At 41.0% G+C, this 22,537-nt stretch overlaps 1 protein-coding gene and 1 long non-coding RNA gene across 6 annotated transcripts in view; one reads left to right on the forward strand and one right to left on the reverse strand.

The window, feature by feature from the left end:
- Positions 1-22,537, reverse strand: part of LOC310685429 — a 133,130-nt gene that overhangs the window by 80,912 nt on the left and 29,681 nt on the right. The window contains exons 2-3 of the long non-coding RNA XR_014515245.1: positions 15,369-15,479; positions 2,871-2,994 (exon numbers count right to left, since the gene is read on the reverse strand). This is a non-coding gene — a long non-coding RNA (uncharacterized lncRNA). The remainder of the gene's footprint in view (positions 1-2,870; positions 2,995-15,368; positions 15,480-22,537) is intronic.
- The window catches only part of LOC310685385 (uncharacterized protein), a 105,623-nt gene that overhangs the window by 51,582 nt on the left and 31,504 nt on the right, over positions 1-22,537 (forward strand). For all 5 annotated transcript variants that reach the window (XR_014515156.1, XR_014515157.1, XM_083457661.1 and 2 more), the window contains exon 2: positions 1,534-1,617. Coding sequence is in view for 3 of the 5 variants with exons in the window: in XM_083457661.1 (XP_083313787.1) it covers positions 1,534-1,617 (84 nt within the window). In the remaining 2 variants the exon portion in view is untranslated. The remainder of the gene's footprint in view (positions 1-1,533; positions 1,618-22,537) is intronic.

Raw genomic sequence — 22,537 nt, forward strand, 5'->3', positions numbered from 1 at the left:
TAAGATTAGTAAATGGGAAAGATCATCAGTGCCATGACTTGTCATTCAAAGGAATTGCTAGTGAACTTTAGAAGTGTCATCTGCAGGTCATGTTTGAAATTTATTATTTTTTAAAAAATGTATCGCTTAAATGAACAACTTGAACCAATCAGAAGGGACCAAGACAGTGGCTTTTCTTGCACATTCCATAAAATCTTACTCTAGTATAAATGTTTTCTTTGTTGGTTGGGTTCATTCTACATGGGGCCCCTCCAGTCTGGTGTTTTATTGTTTGTGTATTCTTGACACAATAAAAAGTTCATTAGTTGTGGATGATTTTGCTTTAGTTATGTGACACAAAATGCTGATGTCCAGCAGGGCTCTACCATGAGAAAAGTGGGACAAAAATAAAGTAGAACATTTGTGTTATAAAGGTTTTGGGGATTTCAGCAGGAGATTACAGGATATGCCCTCCATGGAAATGAAGCTGTGAGATCTCATGTCTGACCAATAGCATCATGAACACAAACAATCATGAATACACAATAAAAAGGATGACTATGAATGTCTGATCTTTCTGGCAACAACCAGTGGAAAGAACCACCACCTTCTTCATTGTACATAATGCATATTTGGGAGGTGAAAGAATAGGCAGAAAGAGAATGCAAAAACGGAACTGTACTCAGAGTAACACAAATTAACTCTTCACCACAAACTAAGAAGGAAACACATCTTTCAGTTACTTCTCATAGTTATGGCCATGGATTTCACACCTAGAATGCAATGGGGGCTGGGACTGTGGAGGTGTTGGGAGGCAATATTTCTGAAATGTAGGTAGCAGGTTTTGCCTTTGTCTTTAATTCTCACCCCACCAAATCCAAACAAATTCAAGCAACATAGAAACCAACTGAGGCATAGTTCACTGCACTAGCATGGCATCTCTACAGGGAGGAGGCATGTGGGTGGAGGTATTGGTATACCAGTGAAGTGACCTAGTCTTAATGCATTTGAGAATGCAGTAAATTACATTTTAAGAGCATTGGTATGGTAGCAGTATTGTTTATGCAAGCCTTTAGTATGTCCTAGTTCTGCCTTAACATCTTGTGCTGATTAAAAGCAGGAATCCACATGAAAACTTGAAATAATCAGTGAAAAGGAAATGGGAATAATAGGAGCTATTTCCTTTCTTTGCATTTTATGTTCCCGCTCCGATATGAGTATCTAGCAGTCCCTTGTAGCTTTGCAAGAGCCATCTCAACTGTATGCCTTTTTAATCTAAGTTTAGCCGTAATGTTGCAAGGATACCTCTCATGCCCCCACCACTTTGCTGACTGAGCAAATTTTGCCACAGAATCTCCTTCCTAGCTCTGTTAGGATTCTAGTATGCATAGTATGCAATTCTCATACGGAATGGCTCTTATTTTTGTTACATTTTATGTAGGCCAGATCACTGAAGTGTTTCAGTTGCCAAGATCTGTGTCCTGAGAAATAATTGCGTGGGTTGTTGCAAATTTCCTTTTTCCTTAAAAAAAATATAATGTATTGATGTTTCAGATATAAAGAGCAAAAACAGAAAACAAGGAAGAAGGCAGCTCCCTCCACAACGTCTCGTCAAGGATCACATTTCTCATCCCAAAGGTATATTTTCCTCTTCCATTTACTGAGCTCCAATTTTTGAAATTTTATTAAACTATCAATTTTGGGTACAACAAAGCAATTCTCTTGAGGAGTGTATGAGATAATTTGAACATGGAGGAAAGTGCCTAAACAAACATATTCTAGGAACAGAGGCAGACTCTCCTTCATCCAGTTTCAGTCTACCACCACCACCAGCAAGCTTTGCCTATTTTTCTGCTGCTCTGGAGGCCCCGCTCCCTTCATCTGATTGCTTAGCAACAGGGATTAAAAATCCTTAACTACAGCAAATTTTCTTTATCTGCCTTAGAAGGTTGCCTCCATGCTTTGCTTTCTAACTTTCTTTACAAATGTACTTACTTAAAAATAAAGCTAAGAGTCCAGGCCCTTTGCTGGCTTGGGGCCCAGTACATGTGTACCCCACTGTACCCCACAGTCAGTGTCTTTGACTACAACTCCCATCATCCCTGACTATTAGCAATGCTCGTTGGGACTAATGGGAATGGGAATTCATTAACATCTGGAGTTCCACAGCTTCCTCACCCCTGAATATAGAGAACAAAACCTATGAGAATGAGATGGATATTCAAGAGCTGAGCTAAAATTGCCTTCCTTGTTCTGCTACCCATTTTGGGTGGTGGAGGAACAGGAGAGGTGGCCATTTTGGAAGCTACCAAATATTGGAGGAGGAAACTACTGCCATGAATATTTTGGGGGAGGGCATTTACCCTTTCTTTCTCTCTCTCACACACAGCTTGAAAATAAATTGGGGAGAATTCATTGGTGTGATCAGCAGCTGGACGCCCTTATTTTTTCCCCTTTAAAGACACTGGATGGCACTGTCTTAAATCAAGACACAGTATTGTCCCAATGTCCTCTGGAAGCAAAATAATGCAGTTTGCAGCTGGCTGTCCCAAACAGCTCCCTCTCTCGATGTTTGCAGACAGAAACAGTATTTCTGAACTGTGGGGAAAGAATGAAGGTACTAACAGCTAAATACTTCCTGTGAAACAGTTCAGCTGCTATCTTAAGAGACAAAATACCCTAGTCAACCCACTCATGGTATTGACAAATTTGATAATTCTCACTGAGATATCTGGAATTTATATGGTTAAAAGGATGTAATTTTGCTTTCATGAAATCCAGTGGTATTTATTACAACACATTTCCTTTTCCTGTGTTCATTTTGACCTAAAGGTTATTAGAAGTGGGGTCTGCAGATTACATATTAAACATTATAAGTATGAAGCACATACCTTGTTAATTTCATTCAAGAATATGTTTCTGTCTCAACACGATTGATCATGGTTTTCTAACATCCTCTGAAGGTCTGCAAAGCATCAGCAAGCCCATGTTGGTTGACATTTAAATCCTTGGGAGCTATTCAAACAAAATAAAGGTTCTTCTATTAATAACTGTTTTATGTAGCTGAAATGGCTCACTGTAGAGGTTGTGATGACATCCATATCCCTACTCCCAACCTTTTTATTTTCCCTGGTGCTTTCTCAATCAAGAACTGAAGTCTTGCTCTTATGAGCCCTTAGTATTTCTTAGCATCCTGTTAGTGTAGTTCTGTATTTCATAATACTGTAGATATTACCTAGCACTGAAGGAAGGTGAGTGATATGCATCTCATATACAGAATATAAGAAAGTGGATCCTATTTTTTCAATGTAGTGACAATTTTAGTCTTGAGTCAGACACCACACTTAGTTATTGAAGATGTTTGCTTCCCCTCACCCCAGTCTTTTACGTCTGGTTGCATTTAGCAGTTGACCATCACAGTAACACTTGCTGGGTATTTTTAAAGTAATCATACATATATTTCTGATTGACACAGAAGAACAGCAGGTTGCCCTGTCCAGTTTATTGGACCATAGTGAATCAGGCTTTGGGGGTTGTATATATATGGGGCAGGTGAGCAGTTCCTTCCTTCACAGTCTATTTAAATCGGTAAACATAGTGCAACAGTTCAATGAAAGAAGAATAAAAAATATCAGAAAGCAAAAACAAAATACCTAAACTAGGAACCTGTAGCCCTCCAGATATTATTGGTCCTCAACTCTAATAAACTCTGACTATTGATCACCCTGGCAGGGACTGAAGGGAGTTAAAACCTAACACCAACTTGTCAATAGCCTTCTTAAATTGTTGTGCTCAAAACTGGACACAGTATTCTAGGTGTGGTCTGACCAACACAGAATAGAATGGTGCCTATTACTTCCCTTGATCTGGACACTATACTTCTGTGATGCAGCCTAGAATAGCATTGGTATTTTTGCAGATACATCACACTGTTGAGCTTGTGGCCTACTAAGAACCCTTTTCACATGTACTACTGGCAAGCCAGGTGTCCCTCATCTTATATTTGTGCAGCTGGTTTCTGTTTAGGTCAGAGATGGGGACTCTGTGGCCCTCCAGTTGTTGTACAGCCATCAGTCATGGATGCTTTAGTTGAAATTCTTGTGTTGCAGGGGGGGGGTGGACTAGATGGCCCTTGGGATCCCTTCAAAACTCTACAATTCAATGTTTCTATAAACCTTTGGCAGGAAGAGTTGCCATACTGAAAATTAATTTGGAAGCTATTCCAAGGCTGGTGATTAAAATAAGGAATATCCATTATGCCCTACATTACACTTTTTGAAGAAAATGAGCTAAAATAAGAGAGAGAGATTGCAACCTTACCATGAAGATAGCAGTCCTCAATGAATTGTCTTACTTCCTTTAACAAAGCCAGGTGGAAAGCTGAAGCCATCCCTGCCCTATACTCCTCTGTCTAGGCCAGAGAGATTTATATAACCCTCATTCTGTCATGATTAGTCTCAGCTGGGTCAGCTTCTGCAGACTTAAATTAACCCCATATGGACCAAAAAGAGGAACATACCTTTTGACAATCCATTCTTTAGCAAAAAAAAAAAAAAAAAAAGGGATTTCCTCCAAGTGCTAATTATTGCTATGGCTGATTTTTTTTTGGGGGGGGGGGAGGGCCTAGATTGCGCGCACACACACATTTCAGTGGGGCACTTTTGAATATAATTGTTACAATATAATTATGGAATACAAAGGCTTATGCCATAATACATTTGCTGGTCTTTAAAATGCCACAAGACTCTTGATTTTGCTGTAATTATTGCAATTTAGGATGTGAAAGATATTTTTAAACAAAATTTACATTCTGAACAGTACTAGACAATCATAGGTAAAGGTAAAGGGACCCCTGACCATTAGGTCCAGTCGTGGCCGACTCTGGGGTTGCAGCGCTCATCTTGCTTTATTGGCTGAGGGAGCCGGCATACAGCTTCTGGGTCATGTGGCCAGCATAACTAAGCCGCTTCTGGCGAACCAGAGCAGCACACGGAAATGCCGTTTACCTTCCCACCGGAGTGGTACCTATTTATCTACTTGCACTTTAACGTGCTTTCAAACTGCTAGGTTGGCAGGAGCAGGGACCGAGCAACAGGAGCTCACCCTGTCGCCGACCTTCTGATCAGCAAGCCCTAGGCTCTGTGGTTTAACCCACAGTGCCACCTGCAACAGTCATAGCTCAAGGAAATTCAAGTACTAGCCTATCATTTTTAGTTTAGAAGGAAACCTAGTGTGGTATAGCAGTTAGAGCACTCAACCTTGGGCTTCCATATGTTGTTGGACTACAACTCTCATCATCCCCGATCACTGATCTTGCTAGCTAGGAATGATGGGAGTTGTAGTCCAACAACATCTGGGGAGCCAAGATTGGCTGGGTTAGTGTGTCAAATGAGGACTTGGGAGACCAGGGTTCAAATTCCCACTTGACTATGACACTTGCTGGGTGACCATGGGCCATTCACTGCCCCTCAGCCGAACCAGCCTCACACAGCTGTAATGGGGATAATATGAGGGAAGAAGTAAACCATGCACTCCACTTTGAGCTCATTGGAGAAAAAGGTTGGTTAGAATGTGGTGCTGATAACACCATGGTTCCAGGTTCAATTCCCACATGGGACAGCTGCATATTCCTGCATTGCTGGGAGTTGATCCTAAGGGTCCCTTCCAAATCTACAATTCTATGAAATGTAATCAATCAATCAATCAATCATTTCTATGCATTTGCAGCTGGGCAAAAACTGCACAATTATGGATACCATCATTTATAATATCCACATCTCTTTATTGACTCTATTTTATTTTTATATTATTTGCTGATTTAATTATTTCATTGTTTGAAGGCCACAACACTTGCAAGTGCATACACTGCTGTGTGTGATATATTGCCATGAAGCATATCATGGCGTGGCATGGGATTTTGCAGAAGAAGAATAAAAATAGTTCACAGGTTTCAAAATTATAAAGTGATAGAATTTATCTTTGGCTTTGCAGCTTTCACGGAAGCATTAAAAGAAGTGGAGAAGACATATAACACGAATTAAAAGATGCTACCTTTAGCAGAAGAACGAGAGCAAGAATGATTGACAGCAGGAGAGTGGAATGAAACTTTGGGCAGGGTTAGAATGAGTGACAGGTTGAGAGTGAGACAGATGAAAGTGAGATAATGAAGACATATTAAAACAAGCACATCCGTTGAGAAAAAGAGTTCTGTATAGGAAATTAGAACTATGAGTATTCTGTGTAAAATGACTACATGTGCTGTATGCTATATTTCTGGATTCTAAGGTATCAGATCCAGAATGGAATCCTGGCGAAGGGACTTTATCCATTACCCTACACCATTTTCCCCATTAAAGTTGTCACTGCCAAGCTGCTGTTTGCCCCATATGTGAACGAAATTTTCAGTTATTATACAATTACCTGTATGTTCTCTCTTCCACCCACCACCCAATAAATCTCAACTTCAGCATACAGTAGTAGGATTGTCTTTGCACTGTTCAACCAAACAAATGTTTACAATGCACTTGTTGGCAGTTATGGGGAATATATACAACATTAAGAAACACTGTAGAAAGCTAGCAGTTGACTGGACGGAATAGCTTCAATGGAATACCAAACCATTTAAAATGCCCCCAGCTACCACCAAAGGCTACCTATTTTTTAGAATGTGTTGATTTTTTAAGATCTGAAATTCTATGGCACAGCTGGGATTTAATCAACCCTGTCGCACAAATCTCATGGCCTCATTTCTATACTGAAGTTTTTGTTGAGAAAGAAAAATAACAGAGAACTAGGGGAGCTATCTCAAAGGAACTAAAAGCAGTACTGGAGGTATCTTCCCTGCAGGCACCCGCTCCCCCAAAATAGGCCAGAATTTACTTTAGGTCAAAAGAAAACTGCTGATCTGGAAATAATAGTACATTCCGGAAAGGCCCAGCTGTCACCTCTCACCTCACAGCTGCTCTACATTATTGCAACAAGGAAACTAAACAAAACAAAAGCTCCAAAAGTCTTATGGCGATGATTATTCCTGTGGCAATACTGCATCTCCATGGTATTTGTAATTAGTAATTTTCTTCAACAGTGTTATTAAGGATTAAACAATTACTTTGCCTTGGCAGCTCACTGGTAAGCAGGAATGATGTTCATTTAGGCACCAGTAAATGCATCAGGATCAATTTACCATCCCTATCCCAACCACTGTGGAACCAGCCTACAGATGGACGCCCAAACATGTGTAAGCTCCTGCATGAGGTATCCAGAACCCTGGAAAGTGGAAAAATCTGCAATCACATATGACACCAGTCTACCCGTTCCACACTCATCCATACCTAAATGAATGCCTGAAGATGGTTATTATCTTCCATGGTCATATATGCCTAGGACAATGGAATAGGAGGAAGTGAGGCCAGACATTTGTCCCAGGACAGCCAGGAAATGGTCTGCAATGGACCAAAGGACTCCAGTATTCTGAAGGCCAGGCCTGTAAAGACAGGCAGCCCAGCTCAGGATGCCTGGGCTAACCTTCCACATCAAGTTGAAGGAAATAATAACAGCCCCAGTTAGAGATACCCTGGAACTGAGAGGTAGTCAGGATGAAGACATTACAAATGGACATAAAGAACAGGCTGTAAGCTGTCTCTCTATACATGAATTTGAAGAATTTATAGACTATAAGCAAACAAACAAATATAAAAAGATATGACACAAGGGAGGAGGACTTGGTCAGGGGATTCTTTCAATCAGCACATTTTATCTTAAACATATATTGCATAGTGCATGCATTTTATAGTTTCAATGAATATAAAAGGGGAGGGCTCTTGAGCTAGGGGAGGGATCCCACTGGCAGAAGATGGAGGCAACATTTGGGCCACCGCATCTCCCAGAACAGTGTGCAAGATTGCACTGAAAGCTGCAGGAAGGAGTTAGCAAAGGTGACCCCTATCACATTCATCAACAGGATATAAAAGTAATCAATCAATCAATAATATATATATATAGGACATCCCTTCTATTCATCTTCTAATCAAGGCCTGTTAGTATAAGATTTCATTCTGCAAATCCCTTTTTTCTTGTTATTAATCTTCAGCTTTTAGGAATTGGCTAACTTATAAATCTAAACAAGCCAACAAATCTACCCACTCCCTTGTAGCCTTCTAGGGGGCGGGAGGTGGGGAGGGGTAGGAAGCAGAGTAGATGGGAGGTTTGTCCCTGTGGTTTTAACCAGCTTCACCTCTCTCACACACTGCATGCCAGCAGACAAATCCAGCAGGACTGAGCAGGTGCCATCTCTGAAATCTAGTAGGATTAGGTTTTACTTGTAGTTTAACAGGCATCGAGATATATTATCCCCTGAAACATTTCAATGTCAAGCTCTTAAAGATTTATCTAGCTTAAACAAATCATAGGGCGTTGCTAAGGGAGATACGGTAACAGAAGTGTTGTAACATTTCCGATGAAGGCATTGTTGACATGTCAGGTTTATACGGATGGCATTTGATGTGATTTCCTTTCATATGTTGCAGCAGAGCTTAGCCTTCCTTTCCAAACAAACTGTAAAGATACCTGTCAAACATTATAGAGAACCTTGGAAGTGAGAGTGCTTGGTGTTTGTGCTAGGTCAAAAACAGAGAATGAACATTTGGCTCCATAGGCCTGAGGCAGCTTTTGTTGTTGTTGTAAGACATAGTAATTAAAATAAAGGGGGTTGTTTTATGATAGGATTTTGGAGCAGGGCTTTTCCTAATAACCTTGAATAATAAAAATGACTGTGTGCAGCTGATTGAGGAATTAAAACATACACGGGATCTGACCTGCCAAGATTATTCTCTGCAAACTCTAACATGTCCAGTATATTGACATTCGTGAAGGTCATGCTTTAAAAGAAAGGTGAACCTCAGATACACTACATACTCATTGTGCACATATTAAAAGCACATAATACATTTCTTATATTCCGCAGCAAAGCTGAACCTTCTCCAAGACCTAGAGTGTCATATTTATTGCTTATCCCCAAGGATGGGGATTTAGCATTTGGATAGCTAATAGGAACAGAATGTTTTCATCTATGACTAATGCAATGGCTAAGTGCTGGATTCCAACTGGAACCCAGACCTATTGGGATAAAACAAATTGGGATATTAGGAAGATAACACTGGAACTTCTCTTAACCCTGTCAAAGTGGGAACACAGCCATCTTTCCAGAGATGTTCTCCAGTGACAATCCAGAAGTAGTTGATAGTTCTCATTCAGTATATTAAACTCCCATTTGGGATTGTTTTTGTTTTAAGTATGCATGGACTGGGGTAGATATGAAAATCACTGGGAATGTGAATAATGACAACAACAATAAAGGGAGCATATAGTATTATTCAGTGTAGTGAGAAGCTGTCAAAATGAATTGTGAGTTATATAAGATGAAGACATGGGGCAAATCTACACTGGTCAGTTATAACATTAAAAATCCGTTACAAAAATGTGACACCAGAGGATGTTGTAGAGCAGCGATCCGTTGTCAATGGAAAATTGCATTGGGAGCCATATTATTATTTTCTAAGCATTTTTATAGATCAGTGTAGACCTAGCCTTGGTGTAAAATAAATGATGAGATAAGAGCCAAGTATCTGTAGATCTGTGAAATAAGTTGCATTCTAAAATTAATCCACACAGTATTTCTTTTTGAATGATTCTCTGCCTGTGGTCCAGGAAGAAAAGAGGGCTAATGTGGTAATGAGTAAAAACCTCTTGGTGATGCCTCTTAACAGTTGCTATACGGGGAAAAGTCCACAGGGAGAGTCCACACCTAGGGTAGAGGCATGGTTGGTGATAAGAGATTGGGACTTGGCAGTGGCTGCACTAATATTGTGGAATACTTGGCCCATGAAGCAAAGACCGCGCTCTCTGCCTGCTTTTACCGGCTGATAAAGACATAATTTTAGGCAGGCTTTTGTCTACTAAGTATTATCTGAGAATGCAATTTTCATCTGTGGTAATTACCGCTTTATGTAACTTTTAGTTGTTTTGTTTGCATCTTATTGTATTTTGATGTTAAACTGGATCTGTATATGTGTGTGTGTGTAGGCTTGCCATGCATGATGGAAAAAGCAGTAGAAACAGCTCAAGAAACTTATTTAGGTCCCACCCCCCCAAAAAAAGCTCAACAATTTTGGGGTCTTCCTTTATGGAATATGGCAGCCCGAGTGTTTTAGGTTATCTATCCTTGTTTTTGAACTTGTTTTTAAAAGTCATTTTTAATAAGTTGTTTTTTTCTGGAAAAAGAAACTAATAAACAAGACCAACAATTATAATAACTAGTTGTAAACCAACCTGTGTGGTACATAGAGGCTAGAATGGTGGAACAGGAATTCCTATATAAAGAAATATAAATCAATCCTTAGCCAAAGCATGTCTGTGTTGGGGCTTTACATTAAGGAGATTCTGGCTCTGGGAAATAATCCAAAGGAAGGAAGGAGTGGAGTGGAGTGACAAGGAGCCAAGTAGACTAGAAAGACGATGACTTTCCTTCTGTTCCTGAGAAGCTGGCAAGTGCATCAATCTCCAATCCAAAGGAGGCAAATGTGGTAAGCTACCTAGGCTGCAGTTCAGAAGGTTCAGTATTGGCTATGTTGTGACTCAACACACCCATGCAACACATCAGATTCTCCTGATCTGGTAGGAATTGAAAGTTTTCCAGATTGTTGTTGTTTAGTCGTTCAGTCGTGTCCGACTCTTCGTGACCCCATGGACCAGAGCACGCCAGGCACTTCTGTCTTCCACTGCCACCCGCAGTTTGGTCAGATTCATGTTTGTAGCTTCGAGAACACTGTTTAACCATCTCGTCCTCTGTCGTCCCCTTCTCCTTGTGCCCTCCATCTTTCCCAACATCAGGGTCTTTTCCAGCGAGTCTTCTCTTCTCATGAGGTGACCAAAGTATTGGAGCCTCAGCTTCACGATCTGTCCTTCCAGTGAGCACTCAGGGCTGATTTCCTTAAGAATGGATGCGTTTGATCTTCTTGCAGTCCATGGGACTCTCAAGAGTCTCCTCCAGCACCATAACTCAAAAGCGTCAATTCTTCGGCGATCAGCCTTCTTTATGGTCCAGCTCTCACTTCCAGATTAGTTTGTGATTTTGCTTTGGCAACATTTGGCTCTCCTTCATTGGAGGTTTTAATTGAGATTCCTGCATTGCATGACCCTCTATAATTGTACAATTCTATGAACATATAGTACTGGCTCCCCCCCCCATCACAATTCTACACCCCCTCACCTGTGTCTTTGGCTTTGTGTTCTGCTTCTGCTCAAGGCCGTCTAAGGCCCAACATTTGACATGGTTGCATTTGAACAATTGCATCTCAGTTTAATAAGCCAAGATACGTGCAAGACTTTAGCCTCTTCTCTCTTCCCATTGCTGTGCCTGAAGGAAATGAGCAAGTGTCTTATTAACCATGGTTTCCTGTTTCACCCAAATCAGCAAACTATGGTTGCCTAATGCAGAACACAGTTTGAAGTGGGTTTATGCTCTTGGATTGTTACAATAACCATAGTTGTCCATTTCAGATGAAACAGGAAACAGGTTTATTAAAGACTGCCCACTTTTCATTCTGACATGCTGTGGAGAGGGGACAGAAGATGCTGAGCATGTGGGCAGGTCTTGTCCATAGCTCAGTTTATTAAACTATAGGATGATCATTCAAACCCATCCAATGCCTCACAAATATATACAAGAAGTTCAATATTGTCAATCAGCTGGAAAACTGTGAAAAGATCAGTCTTTCTGTTTATTAATTACAACACTTTTAAACAAATCTAATGCTAAGCTACCTCAACTTTTAGCAGTTGTCCTTTATGTTAAAGGACTGTGAATCAGAGTGACTTTAAAATTGCTCATTATTTGTGAATCACTATTTTTAAACAAAGGAAAAACAGGATTTATTGAGAGTATGTGTACTCTATGTCTAAATTTATTCTCTAAATGAGCTTTCCTCATCTGTTTTTTCATCTGTAAGGAACTAAAACTAGCTGAAAGATTGCTCCAGTAAGTCTTGATTCACCCCTCTTATTAAGCATTGAAGCCTTGGCTGTAATATGAATACATCCATATGCTGTTTCCCTTTCTCCCATCTGGAATTATAGCAAAGCATGCTGAGATGTTACCATGGCTATGTAATAACAACCAATTGCATTTGACTGTCTTTCTGCCATACGATCTGTTTTGAGTTTGGAATATTTGCTGGAAGGAGTGATGGCTCTATGACTTCTGAGTCATATTTATTAAATGCAAAATGTTTTCACAGAACTCCTCTTAGAACCATAATAAAACAACGAAGACCAAGTAGCCAACCATCTCCTATAATAGGGTGCACTGCCATGTAGAATGTGTGTGGGAAAGCAGAACCATGTGTGCATGATTTTTAAAAAAATCTTCTCAGTATAATGAGGAGCCAGAGTAGCAAATTCAGGGTTTGTTTAATGACAAGGAGTGAGACTTTAACACCAGTGTTGGATTAACATCCAGGCTAAGCATGTTATAGGACAGCGTCCTAGACAAACTGAGGTCACAATGTTCTTGGAATGTGAGGTGGGCCTCAATATGAAGTGTGAGGACACTCTTAGGTTAGTCAATGCTAGTAGTGAAGAAATGTCAACTAAACTCAATCAGCTTGTGTAACAGTAGGGCCATAGTCCATGTGATTTTAACTGACCAATTATTACAAACTGGTCTGTCCTGGTGCTCAGGTTAGTGATCTGCGTGTCTTTTAAGACAACATGGAAGCTAAATAAGCAAAACATCCATGCATATTCAATTTAGAAGGGAGGAGTGTGATTTTTCTACCTATAGACAAATGACATTATTTTCTTTTTCATATATAGGCTTTGTTTTCATGCACTCTATAATTTGAGTTGTCGCATTTCTAAAGTGGCTAGGCTGGCTTCTTTTTGTAGTACAAACACACTGGCCCAAAATTGGTAATCCTGTAAAAACACCAAATTAGGAGACTAGAAATTTGGGGGCTTTGCAGTCCAGTTTGAGCTAGAAGATGTTGTTTTGCATGATATAATCCCAGTTCTTTCCATCTGTGGAACAATTGCTGGTGAGCGCCTTCCTGCTTTTTGTTTTATACTCCATTTTTATCTACAGGCTGTTTCAGAAAACCTTACTGGGACCAACCCTACCTGAGCCAATGTAAAGAAAGTGTTTGTATCCCATGTCAAAGCCTTTGAAAGATTCTCTCAGGTTAGGACATGGCGGCTGTTTTATGCTCAGAAGTAATATCTTGTCAGCAACACAAGGAGGAGACTCTTCATGTATATTACAGCAGGGGCAGCCAACGTGAAGCTGTTGGACTGTAATTGCCAGGAGCCTCAGGCAGCAAGGCCAATAGTCTGGGACAATGGGAGTTGCAGTCGAACACCACCGGGGGGACACCATGTTGGCTGACCCAGGATTATTATCAGTACTGTACACTGTTGGATAATATAGGTTTATGTGACTTGACTAGGAATGAGCCCTGTATCTATGTATCTGTATGACAGCAGCTCCAAAATACAGTGAAGCAAGATGTCTAGCGTTGCTTCCTGTGCAGAACCTTGTGAACCGTAGATACTATGCAGGTTCATATAGTTGACAGTAAGAGAAAGGGGTGGATTCCCTCCACCCAATTAAATAGGCAAAGTCAGCTTGATCTGCCACACTTGCTATTAATAGCATTGTGCTATTGCTACCGAGGCAAAAGTCACTGCTTGAGCCTCAACAGCAGAAGTCCGTCTATGTCAGGGGTCAGCAAACTTTTTCAGCAGGGGGCTGGTCCACTGTCCCTCAGACCTTGCGGGGGGATGGACTATATTTTGAAAAAATAAATAAATGATGCAAGAGCACCACGAGCCCCAGTGGCTGCTTAACCATGTCTTGCGAGCAGCAGGGGCTGGTGGTGGCGGCGGAGGGACGATGAGCAGCACATAAAAGGGCTCCAGAGAGGGGCTGCTTAAAATGGTGGCCGCTCAAGTGCTGCTGGCACCAACAAAGCCCAGCCCCCTTCCTCCTCTAGGCAGGGTGGGGAGAAGCCAGGAGGAGGGAGGGAGGAGGCGCTGCCCCCACCGCCATGTGAGGGAAAGAGTACGTGCACTGGAGATCCACGCAGCGATTCCCGGACTGTCCGCAGGCCAGATCCAGAATGCAATGGGGCCTGATCTGGCCCACGGGCCTTAGTTTGCTGACCCATGGTCTACATGATCAGACAAGCTGAATGGCCATCAAAAATGTGCATTTTCATGCTAAGGCTTGAAGGACGACCTTATTTTTTGTCCCCATGACCACTATCGGTTTTTTTGAGAGATGCCTGTTTTTCAGAAAAGTGCCTTGTTCGATGATGATGGTGGTGGTGATGATGATTTATTATTTATACCCCACCCACTCTATTCTCTATCATGTAGATGCTGATTTCACATTTGTAGCAAATTTTTTCTACATTAGATGCTTGATATCGGTTGATTGGCATCTAGGGCAGAGACATCGGTGATAGAGATCAGTATCCATTAAATTAAATCCAATCACCTATGTGACTTCCTTCTAATTGTAGGCTTACTATTATCTGCGAATATCATGTCGGTTAAAGAACACAACAAATGGCATTTTGTGGACCATGATTGTGGCAAAACGGACGCAAGGGGCCAACAGCTTAAGAGCAACACTTTTCAGAGAGACACTGATATATTACCTCTCTCTGAAATCAAGGGATCTACAGTGCCAGCTACAATAGGACCCCCGCTCCTTGTTCCGCATGCCTCAGCCTGTGCGATGCTCTAATTAATTTTGTTTTGTTTCAAGAAAGAGCTCTCCAAGTTCAAGCTGGTGCCAAGGGCAAGTTCAGAGACACAGCCAAGGAAGATAGAAAGGAACCGGCACTTAAAAGTGATGTTCTCCAGAAGGCACAAAATATGTAAAGGTCTAAATCTAAAACATTCAGTTATGTATGCCTTGAGCTTATTGCTCAACCTGCACTTCCCCGTTTCTCCCTTCCCTGGTGCCTCAAGGGGAATAAAAATTGATGAAACTACTTCCGAGAGCTGTTGGCTGTGTTTGGTGCTAGTTGGTGCACGTTCATCTCTCCCTGCCCTCCCCTCTCATTCACATTTATTAGTTCAGTGCCAAATTCACTTGGCTCACACAATGAAAGAAATGTTATCTTTCTTTAGACACTTCCCATTTAGGCTACACTCTTCAAAGGCACCTCTCTAAGCTGGTGCATTGAACTTTGCTGGACACACCAGCAGGCACTTTATTTCATTTTACTAATTGTAGTGGAATCTGAGGAATACTAGATGATTTGTGGGGTGAAAAGCTTCCTTGTGGATAGCTCCACAGCAGTGCCACAAGGAGCGATTTAACTCACCTTCCATCTGGTGACCATAAATGTGTGCAATATCCAGTTCCTCATCAGGAGAAACCTGATTCTTCAGTTGGAATAGGGACACTGTATATATAATCTTAGAGGCATTTTCTTCTGGAAGAAAGAGAGGGAAAACTAATGAACAGCTAAATCATTTAAGAATAATATTTCTCATGCATAGCATGTCCAAAGTCATTCTCCTTTTTATCTTGCTTATCTTCACATTGGCCAACAGAGAGACTGCTGTCATTTCCAGGAGGGGAGAGTGAGTATGTGTTTGGGTCCTGTTTGCAGGTTTCCCACAGGCTTTTGTGTCTTTGTAGGCCACTGTGAGAACAGGATGGTAGGCTACAGCCTTTAGTCAACCAAACCAGAGCAGTAAAAAATGTGGAAGGTGGAAAGTACATTAACCTAAACCTTGACTTCCAGGCTTTGATGCAGCTCCTCTACACAGAGACTATGTATGTACAAGAAGTTTTGTTTGAAGGCTCTGCTAATGTGATCTGGAATACTCTGAGGTGCAGGGTTCCTAACAGTCTAGCAAGAAACAAGACACATGTCTAACTTACATGTACAAACAATCTGTGCAGGAGAACTGGATCAATGTAGGATGGTCAAGAGTAGGGCCACAAAGCACAGTGCCCACTAGCCCTCCACATACTGACTGTGCCCTGTTTGGGCTTAAGACCCATTTCACACAAGCAGTATTGCACATGGGGATGCATGCCAGCTTCTGCATTTGTGGTTACCATGGCAGGTGTGGTGGGAGATCAGCCTTCTGACCAACCTAAGCACCAGCGAGATGGGTGATCATCATCCCAGACATCCTGTGATCTCTGCCTATTTCTCAACTTCTAAGTTGAAAGGAGGGCTCTCTTATTTGGTCACCTTTTCTGAGGTGTTTGATGCACCTAACACAGAGTGGTCAAACTGGAGAGTGTCCTGATGCCTTTTCCCCTGCAGGTTAGGTTGGCGTGGTGCTGCTATATAGGGCCAAAGAAGACTTTGGTGGCCACAGAGTTTGGCTAGCAAGAGCAGCCAAAAATTGTAGACTCCTGTTTGCATGGTTCTGGATTAAGCCACATACCATATCTCATGCTATCATATAGATATTGAGCAGAGCATCAAAAGACATTGTAACCTCAATCACAACCACCCACAACTACTATTACTAAAAATTTATAAAGCAGCAGCAATGTGTTTTATAACATTGTTATTCTGATTGAATCCTATATTGCCACACATTATACGCTTAATAAAATTATAGGGTGAGGAAGATTACAAAACCAGTGCTTAACTTATTGATGTGTTAAAGAGAGCATGTGTTGTACAACAACCTAGATAATAGTAGTAATAATAAGCAGCTGCTAAGTAAAAGAAAGCACATATTTACACAGAAGTAAATTAATGGAACTCAAAGGGATGTATTCTCAGGTAAGTGGATATAGGATTGCAGTTTGAGGCAACACACCGGTGGTGTATGCCCCATTGGCCACAGTATTACTTCTGAGTAGAATGGTTTAGGATTGTTTTTAATCTGGTGTCCAAAACATAAGAACAACTTTTGGCATTTGCTTGGTTTGTTTTTCAACTTTTAGTTGAAGACCAGCTCATATAAAAATTATTGATAATGACTTGAAGATCATGGTACAAACAGAAATTCTAATGGAAATGCCAGCAATCCTGACACGAATGGCGCCAGTATAAATACTTCCAAACTGACAGCTACAAGCCCAGAGGCAAAATAAAAGCAAGTCTCTATCTTTCTATCTTTTTTTTAAAAAAAGCCCTGTTTCTTGGCCTTCTGTTACTGGTGATGTCTCACCTAAAGTGTATCCAGTGACTCATCTTCCAATTACTGTTGCTGTCATTCTGGTCCAAATTAAGAGACGCTTTAGAAGATTAAAATAACCCAGTTGTGAGGCCTTATGAAAGCTTTGCTCTAAGCAACCTCTCTTCTTATGGTACCTCAGGTTAAGAACTTAATTCGTTCTGGAGGTCTGTTCTTAACCTGAAACTGTTCTTAACCTGATGCACCACTTTAGCTAATGGGGCCTCCCACTGCTGCCACGCCGCCAGAGCACGATTTCTGTTCTCATTCTGAAGCAAAGTTCTTAACCCGAGGTACTATTTCTGGGTTAGCGGAGTCTGTAACCTGAAGCGTCTGTAACCTGAATCATCTCTAACCCGAGGTACCACTGTATGCACTTTGATGAGGTACAATTAGCTCCAGCTCAGGTGTTTATAAGACAAAAGCTTTTTCTACAGTCAGAACACATTGATTCCACTGCTCTGCTCCTCACTGCTACGCATTTCTCATCTCTGAGCATGGGTTCTGTGTGCATACAGCCTCTATGCGTACATCTTGTACATGCATGATCCTGCTGCTTTGAAGGGTTCCAGATCACGTATACAGAACCTATGCACATACAGCTAAATGCAGGGATGAGGGATCTGTGGAACTCAGGATATCAACAAGGCTTTGAAAGTTGTGTGATGCGGTTATGGCTGTAGCTATGAGGTGCTTTCCTATATATTTACTTTCCTTAATCTGATCTGATCAGAAAAATGTGTTGATGGAAGAAATGTTGGTGTCCTCCCAAGCAAGGCTCAGAAAAGAACTGTGGGGCTTTGCAAAAGCCAACCTCAAAGCAGAAGTGAGTTTTACATGCCCCTGAATTCTTCTGCAGCCGGGATTGAAATCTAAGGTCGGAAAGAATTGCTGGCTCCTTCCACTATGCAATGCAGGGGAGCAACGTTACCCACCATTTTTTGTCCCTGCATCTATTTATTTAATGCAAAGATTTCATTTAAATACAGGCAGATTTAAGAGACTGATAGATTTCTCCAGGCCTTGGATTCACTCAGGAAAACTCTCCACAATTTTCTGAATTTTGTGTGTGGAAGATCTTGCATAATTTCCAATGCACAGAGCTGTATTTCCCCCAGAAAGGCAATTTATCCTCCCGATACAACCTCCAGAATGTAGGTCTAGCTGACATCTGGCAAGTCAAGTTCCGCCAAACACACAACAGTATGTTATTTGCCTCCAGATAAAGTCAGGCCAGCCTTAGTTGAACATTTAATAAACAATTTCCTAGTGGAAACCACACATAACTTTACAAGGCTAGGGCTGCATCAATAAATCCATCATTCTGTTTTTAGATAAACATTAACAGAGATTAGAGAGCCAGGTCACCCTCTGAACTTCCATTCTTGTGTGAGTGTGCTGTCAACAATCAAGCTGTATAAACAAAGGTCTGTGTGTGCCTGTGCAGCAAAACGTCTCCTCTCTTCTGTTGCCTCAGCTTCACTTTAGCAAGGGCGGAGCAGAACTGGAAATGTCTGTCTCCTGCGAGACAAAATCTGGAGGGGAGCCAAATTCCACTGGTCCTACAGCTTCAGGGAGGAAAGAGTTGTAAACCAGCAATTAGTAATCCTGCTACTAAGAGGAAAGATTGCTGGGAAGTATAAATAGGGTCACTGTTTATACACAAGTTAAACTAGGAAGTGATCTGATTATATTGCTGCCAAAACGGCATGAGGGGGGAAAGAGCTCAGCTTGTGAGAATCACTGGGCGAATTCACATGACTCTTTCAGCAGGGCAAAATGTTGTTTGACTCGGCCTGTGAGCTGCTCCACACATGGTGTAGACTGAAGGCTAAGGGAAGTTTTCTGGCTAGCAGTACTTCAGACTGCAAGTGGGTTGTGTGTGTCCTATTGTTGAATTTTCCCTTCTTGAATGTGACAAAGCCAAAACGCTGGGAAGAAAGGTCCAGCTTAGTATACAATGCAAAGGGAACAATTTAAGCAGGGCTTTCAGAAATGTGGCACGCTCACACCCCAATCTACAGTGGCACGCCTCACAGAATGTGTAGAATGGCTTGGTTGGTAAGGTGGTTTAGTTGCTGGAAGTGATTTTTCTGATAGCTTTGTTATATATACATGAGGTTATTATTGGTTGCTCTATCATAGTCAGCTCAAGGGTGGGAAGGAGGTAGATTAGGATCGATTGGTAGATCTCTGAGTGATCTGCAAAAGATTAACAATGGCAGCAACAAAATGATTTCCCCCACTTAAATTAGGGTGCTGAAATGATGACGATGAGCCAGGAGTAGCTTTTGTGTGACAGGACTGGGCTTGCTTCAGTTTTGGTACTGGGGGTGGGGTGGGTAGGCAATTGCTAGGCTCAAAATTTTTCTTTTATTCTAACAATATGTCTTTTGCAGTTGGTACTGATTGATACTGTAGATCTGGGGGTTCTAGTAAAAATGAATTAGATTTGACAAGCATACGGTCTGCCTACCATTGTTCTACTCAGAATTGTGGTGGGCATGGCCCTTTTGGTTCTTGGGGAGAGGTCTTTTGCAGCACTCATTATTAAATCCCCTTCACTGTGTGCTCAGATTATAGCTTGGTTAGCACAGATACAGTACACTGGTGGATCAAAGTGTGGCATTTGGGAATGAAATGAAATAACCAGATAAATGTTGAACAAAATGGGGACAGAACGGATTGGCAAGGGACTTCCTAACACTAATGTCACAGGGCATAAAATGCTGCATTTATAAGTACTATATGAATAACATTTTCATTCAGGTTTTTTTAAAATAAAAAAGATTAAGTCCAGTCTTAAGATTCAGTATGGAAACCAAATAAGTGATTGATCAATGGAATGAAATTGTACAAAGTAAGTGTTTTAATCTCAGAGTAGATACTCATGGTGTGAATTGTAAGTTAGACATGACCGCTAGGAAGGTGGTTTCCACCCTTGAAGCTAATAGCAAAGAAACAGTAAATGGTCAAAAGAGGTGTTCACCTAGAAGTTTGAGCTTATTAGGTAATTTAACCACTAATACTAACTGCTCATCCATTCACCACTGGTTTTAAAACAGGTTTAAAACAAACACAACAGCCAAGAAAATTAACAGAAAAATTACAGTCACCCGAATGACAACAAAAAAAGTACAGATAAAATCAGTCAACAGTAAGAACAAAGTGTTAGGAAAATAAGTTTTCAGAAAGTTGCAATATGGATCCCTAGGACAGCGAGTTCCAAAGGAGGCTACGATGGAGGAAGCCCTCTCTTGCATTTCTGCTAGCCACACCCAAGGATGGAGGATAAATAAGTTTGTTTTTTCACCTTGAAGTAAACTGAACTAATTATCTGGTCCTGAATTAGATCAGAATGCACCTATTAATTGGATCACAAACTTCTCTGAATTTTGCAATGCAGTTTGGGTCTTCCCCCACAATCTTATTTTCCATGTCTATTTTAGGAGTTAATGCATTGGAAATCATTCAGAAATGTGCACTTCAGGAGCAGAATGCACAGAATATGTATACAATTTAAATGTGAATTTTTATGCATTTTAAAAACAAAGATCTGCCAAGAATGGGATTGACGGGATCTATTATTGAGACATACACAGATGACGTGGAATGGGAATAGGATGATCCAGTCATCCCTCAGATGAGGGGTGGGCATGCAAAAGTGCCTCCTTCGGTGACCTCAGTGTGTGGAAGGGATTGGTGGATTCTGTCCCTGCCTAAGCTTCTGTAAAAAGAGTTGCGATTCCAAGGTGTTAGAATCTGGGCAGAAACAAGCATATAGAATCAGGATTCCAATCAATTGTTCCAACATGATCACTTCATCAATCTGGTCTACTCTTCTTTTTGTCACAAGCTAAAAAAATGCTTTCTCCTATTGTTTTATTTATATCTTAATTTTATCAATTGATTCGTATGATTAATTGACTAAGTTTTCTTCAGCCGGGTGACTACTAACTAATGACTGGGCTGAGGTTCACAAGCAAGCATAGTATACACAACAAGACTGATTGGACCTGACAGGCACCAAGTTCAGAGCTGTAGGGAAGAATGACAGCATAAAATGAAGAGGAAATCATTTGTGACATGCCCTTCACTTAACTTATTGGCGTGTCATTTCCAGCCTAAAGTATATGACGGATGTGAAGCATTATTTTAAAAGACGTCCCTCCCCTTCCTTTGCTTAGAGAAAGAGGTATTGTTAATTATAGCTTAATTTCACTTATGTTAGGGCCAAGGAAATTCTGTTACTGATTCACATTCACAGAATGAATGCAGATCAGGCATTAAAGTTCACATAGTCTCTTGTACAACAACAAGTGAAACCTGCAACAAAATGTTGTAGGGCATCCTCACCCGCAATTAGGTGTTATGTGCAGGATTCCAGATATTCCAGATTTTCCTTCCTTCCAAGCAGGGTATTTTTCTTCCCACCCCATTTTTGTCCTAGCTGACAATCCATATTTTATGGTGGCTCAACATGCTCAGTCTTCATAGGGCTGGATATATTTTTGGAGCAGGGAGATGTCCCCATAGATTTTTTTAAACAAAGTTTTTTTGTACTTCTGCAAACCTCAGTCTCCACCTTGACTCTAATCCTGTCAACACTCAACACCTGAGTTTGCTACTATCTTCGATTGCTCATCTTAAGTAGCGCCTGAATTAGTTGATTTTGGACCTGTGAATGTATACTTGATTTCAATATGTTCCGTAGGAATTAGAGGATCAGGCGTAGCAATCCTTTCGCTTGTCATGTAAACTACAAGTTTCGATCTGGATCTATATCCACATTGCTCTGGGCCAGGTGTGTTCTTAGAGCATGAATATAGGTTGAAATCCTCTCATCTTCCTAAACTTGGTCCATGCAGATTAAGAGTTTTATTTGCTCTAATCATACACACAACAATATGTGTTCACACTTAGTCATACACTGTGTGTGTGTCTGTGTGTGTGTGTGTGTATGGGCAGCGTGTTCAAAAATAGTATAAATATTATGGAATGCAAACTATTGTACTTTGGGAACACCCATCACCTCTGGCATTGGCAAGAACTGCGTTACATAAACAGTTATGCAATTAAAAAAAATAGATTAATTTAGGGGCAACAGAAAGGCACATGTCGAAAAAGTACGTTCCAGAGTTGGAAATTTCTGCAGTTCTAGAACTTTGGAACACACTGTTCGATTGGTCTCTCTGTGTGCAAGTGTGTCTTTGCTGTGTGGGGAAGGCAGGACCGGCATGCACAAGCAGAAATAGTGCGCAATTCACTACTAAGTAAACTCATTCCTCTGTGCCTCTACAGGGCATTTACAGAGCAGGAATTACACTGGCTGGATGACAGT

This window comes from Podarcis tiliguerta (genome assembly GCF_965153285.1).
Source record: "Podarcis tiliguerta genome assembly, chromosome: 9".
In the NCBI taxonomy this organism is placed as follows: domain Eukaryota; kingdom Metazoa; phylum Chordata; class Lepidosauria; order Squamata; family Lacertidae; genus Podarcis; species Podarcis tiliguerta.